The 5,000-nt window shown below is 39.9% G+C and overlaps 1 protein-coding gene across 1 annotated transcript in view; it reads left to right on the top strand.

Annotated features, from left to right (window-relative positions):
- Positions 1–5,000, top strand: part of LOC139555334 (hairy/enhancer-of-split related with YRPW motif-like protein) — an 8,735-nt gene that overhangs the window by 3,056 nt on the left and 679 nt on the right. The window contains exons 2-5 of the mRNA XM_071369050.1: positions 2,558–2,624; positions 3,038–3,121; positions 3,225–3,306; positions 3,552–5,000. The exon at positions 3,552–5,000 is cut by the window's right edge and continues 679 nt beyond it. Coding sequence (XP_071225151.1) covers positions 2,558–2,624; positions 3,038–3,121; positions 3,225–3,306; positions 3,552–4,201 — 883 coding nt within the window. The 3' untranslated portion in view covers positions 4,202–5,000. The remainder of the gene's footprint in view (positions 1–2,557; positions 2,625–3,037; positions 3,122–3,224; positions 3,307–3,551) is intronic.

Genomic DNA, 5,000 nt, shown 5'->3' with positions numbered 1-5,000 from the left:
ATAGGGTATAATGGAATAGAATAGGGTAGGGTATAATGGAATAGAATAGGGTATAATGGAATAGAATAGGGTAGGGTGTAACGGAATAGAATTGGGTAATAATAATAATAATAATATAGAATATGAATATAGAATAATATGAATATGAATATAGAATATGAATATATAATATGAATATGAATATAGAATATTAATATATAATATGAATATATAATAATAATAATAATATATAATATGAATATATAATAATAATATGAATATAGAATATGAATATATAATAATAATAATATGAATATGAATATAGAATATGAATATAGAATAATAATATGAATATAGAATATGAATATAGAATAATAATAATAATATGAATATAGAATAATAATAATATGAATATAGAATATGAATATATAATATGAATATATAATAATAATAATAATATGAATATATAATAATAATTATATGAATATATAATAATAATAATATGAATATATAATAATAATACTAATATAGAATATGAATATATAATAATAACAATATGAATATATAATAATAATATTGAATATGAATATATAATAATCATAATAATATGAATGTATGATAATAATAATATGAATATAGAATATGAATATAGACTATATAATATGAATATATAATAATCATAATATGAATATAGAATATGAATATATTATAATAATAATAATAATATGAATATAGAATATATGATATGAATATGAATATAGAATATGAATAAATGAATATAATATATCCGGAAGCAGACTTTGAGGACGGAGGATTTGGAGACTTATCATGTCTAGGCTAATTGTCAAAGTCAATTTTGATCCAAATAATTTATTATGGAAAAACATTTAATTTAGGTGGTAATGATTTATTATGGAAAAACATTTAATTTAGGTGGTAATGATTTATTTGAAAGTCTGTGCGAGGGGAACAGGACCCCCCCCCCCCCCCCAACTTAATAGTGATATTATCATAGACATTGAGAATGTGTACCACAAAACTAGACATTAATAGAGACACATTACTATAATAGAGACAAATTACAATACTAGAGACAAATTACTATACTAGAGACAAATTACTATAATAGAGACTAATTACTATACTAGAGACAACTTACTATACAAGAGACTAATTACTATACTAGAGACTAATTACTATACTAGAGACTAATTACTATAATAGAGACTAATTACTATAATAGAGACTAATTACTATACTAGAGACTAATTACTATAATAGAGACTAATTACTATAATAGAGACTAATTACTATAATAGAGACTAATTACTATACTAGAGACTAATTACTATAATAGAGACTAATTACTATAATAGAGACTAATTACTATACTAGAGACAACTTACTATACAAGAGACTAATTACTATACTAGAGACTAATTACTATACTAGAGACTAATTACTATAATAGAGACTAATTACTATAATAGAGACTAATTACTATAATAGAGACTAATTACTATACTAGAGACTAATTACTATACTAGAGACAAATTACTATAATAGAGACTAATTACTATAATAGAGACTAATTACTATACTAGAGACTAATTACTATAATAGAGACTAATTACTATAATAGAGGCTAATTACTATAATAGAGACTAATTACTATAATAGAGACTAATTACTATACTAGAGACTAATTACTATACTAGAGACACATAACTATTACTAAACATAACTTTCCTTAAACAATATATAATTTTTAAACATAACTTTCCTTAAAACAATATATAATCTTTAAACATAACGTTCCTTAAACAATATATAATCTTTAAACATAACGTTCCTTAAACAATATATAATCTTTAAACAGAACGTTCCTTAAACAATATATAATCTCTATGCTCCCAAATGACATTTAAAAGGACAACTGTAGCTTCCCTCTAAAGAACAAGTACAGAACAAATATCACACAACACAACCCATCTAAACAAGAACAGCGGTCACATCAGAAGAACGTCTTATAACCAACACAAGTCTTTGATGGACCGGTTCCAGTGAAGAATAACACAGTTAAAGGACAAAGCTGTCAAGCTCTTTTAAGAACTGAAACGAGAGCTGGTTCAACAAATAGGATCCTTTTTTTTTTTACTAGTCCCCAATGGCACCCTATCCTCTATATAGTGCACTACTTTTGACCAGAGCCTTGTGGGCCCAATAGTAGTGCACTATGTAGGGAACAGGGTACCAGTTGAGACGCAAAACATTCTGTTCAGAACAACAAAGTCGATGTTAGAGAGAGACTGTTAGCCTAAAGCCCCGAGGATATAAAACCATCTCTGGAGAAAGGCTTTGGTATAAAGAGGTCTCTCTGTACCCAAAAAGACAAATTAGATTGAAGGAGATGCTGTGCCATCGCGTCTCTGCATGGTATTAGAGGGCGAAACAACAACAATATGCAATGATATCAAAGCTCACTCTCTCTCTCCCTCTCTCACTCTCTCTCTCCCTCTCTCTCTCTCTCCCTCTCTCACTCTCTCTCTCCCTCTCTCTCCCTCCCTCCATGTTACAGTCCAGTCACTGGGTCCATGTCCCCAGTTAGCACCTCCCAGATTCTGGCCCGGAAGAAGAGAAGAGGGGTGAATTCAAGTCCCTCTGATAGTCCTCTCCTCTCCTCCTTTCTCTTCCTTTCTCCTCTCCTCTCCTCCTTTCTTGTACTTTCTCCTCTCCTCCTCTCCTCTTTTCTCATCCTTTCTCCTCTCCTTCTCTCCTCCTTTCTCGTCCTTTCTCATCTCCTCCTCTTCCTCCTTTCTCTTCCTTTCCTCCTCTTCCTCCTGTCTCTTCCTTTCTCCTCTCCTCCTCTTCCTTTCTCCTCTCTTCTCCTCCTCTCCTCTCCTCTCCTCTCCTCTCCTCTCCTCTCCTCTCCTCTCCTCTCCTCTCCTCTCCTCTCCTTTCCTCTCCTCTCCTCTCCTCTCCTCTCCTCCTTTCTCACACTACAGTATATCAGTAAAGTTATGACTCTCTAAAGCTGTGTGCTGGTCTCCCTGTTCAGATCATAGAGAAGAGACGTAGAGACAGGATCAACCACAGTCTATCAGAGCTTAGAAGACTGGTGCCAAGCGCTTTCGAGAAGCAGGTAACAATCACAAACAAAACCATACCTATAGTGAGTTCAATGTCTAACATCTTTTACCTGAGCTGTTCTTAAGGTGGTTTCCCCCGGTTGCTCTTCTCTCCAGGGCTCGTCTAAACTGGAGAAGGCAGAGATTCTGCAGATGACGGTGGACCACCTTAAGCTGCTGCATGCCATCGGGGGCAAAGGTGAGACCGTCCGTCTGTCTGTCCTGCGACAGAGTTGTTTATCCAACATCAATCTGATATTTTCACTGACTGATTTTCTCCCTTTTTATCTCCCTCCAAATTCTCTGTCTATCCTTCTATGTTTCCTCTTCCTCTCCCTCCCTCTTCCTCTCCCTCCCTCCCCCCCCTCTTCCTCTCCTTCCTCCTTCCCTCCCTCCCCCTCTCCTTCCTCCCTCCCTCCTTCCTCTCCTTCCTCCCTCCCTCAGGGTACTTTGATGCGCGGGTCCTGGCAGTGGACTATAGGACCCTGGGATTCAGAGAGTGTGTAGGAGAGCTGGTCCGGTACCTGAGCTCTTTAGAAGGAGGGGTGGACTCCCCAGACCCTATCGGAGCCCGCCTGGTCTCCCACCTCTCCCACTGCGCCAGCCAACTGGACCCTCTTCTCCTTCAGTCGCCCCACACCTCCTCCGCCCTCCCTTTTCCTCCCTGGCCGTGGATCTCCTCCTATCACCAGATGTCACCTGCCTCGTCTCCCCACTCTCCATCTTTCTCCGCGGGGCGGAGGGAGCCGGCACGCCTGGGGGGTGGGGGTTATCCGTCCAACTCGGCCGACACCCTGCATCTCGCCCACCTGGGGTGCCAACAGGGGTCTCTACTCGCCCCTGCCCATGTGCCCTCTCTCCCCCCTCCTTCCTCCCCTACCCTCACCCCCTCCCCCACTCACAGACTCACTCAGCAGTCCCCCGGAGCCTCACCCCTCCTCACCACCCCCCCCTCCTCTTCTTCTTCTTCCTCCTCCTCTTCCTCGGCTCCTCCACGAGTCTCCTTCAGACCTTTTGCCCCTATGGGGTCTCCCGCGGGTCAACGCAGGGGTAAGGCTCCAAAGACCTGGGGGACTGAGATAGGAGCCTTCTGATCCAGAACCTGTCAACATGATGTACCATGTAGAGGTTGCCCAACTAAACCTACCTTTTAACCACAGATCTGGGATCAGATTACCTTACCCCTAAACCTACCTTTTAACCATCAGATCTAGGATCAGATTACCTTAACCCTAAACCACACTTAACCACAGATCTATGATCAGATTACCTTACCCTTTAACATACCTTTTAACCACAGATCTATGATCAGATTACCTTACCCCTACACATACCTTTTAACCACAGATCTGGGATCAGATTACCTTACCCCTAAACATACCCTTAACTATTAAAGGGATGAAATCATATCTGACCCTAGAACAGCAGTTAGGGATACCTACTACCTCCTCTGTCTCTCTCCCTCTCTGATGCCATTTCTAAACGACAGGGACTCTAAAGCCATACGACGTGACAAGCGGACGGACAGTGAGACAGACTGGGATCTGTCAGCAGGGACTGACAGAGAGACAGACGGACAGAGAGACAGACGGACAGAGAGACAGACGGACAGAGAGACAGACGGACAGAGAGACAGACGGACAGAGAGACAGACGGACAGAGAGACAGACGGACAGAGAGACAGACTGACAGAGAGACAGACGGACAGAGAGACAGACTGGGATCTGTCAGCAGGGACTGACAGAGAGACAGACGGACAGAGAGACAGACGGACAGAGAGACAGACTGGGATCTGTCAGCAGGGACTGACAGAGAGACAGACGGACAGAGAGACAGACGGACAGAGAGACAGACGGACAGAGAGACAGACGGACAGAGAGACAGACTGGGATC

This window comes from Salvelinus alpinus, chromosome 26 (genome assembly GCF_045679555.1).
Source record: "Salvelinus alpinus chromosome 26, SLU_Salpinus.1, whole genome shotgun sequence".
In the NCBI taxonomy this organism is placed as follows: domain Eukaryota; kingdom Metazoa; phylum Chordata; class Actinopteri; order Salmoniformes; family Salmonidae; genus Salvelinus; species Salvelinus alpinus.
Note: the sequence above shows the minus strand (reverse complement) of the source record. Positions and strands in the feature narration are given on the sequence as shown.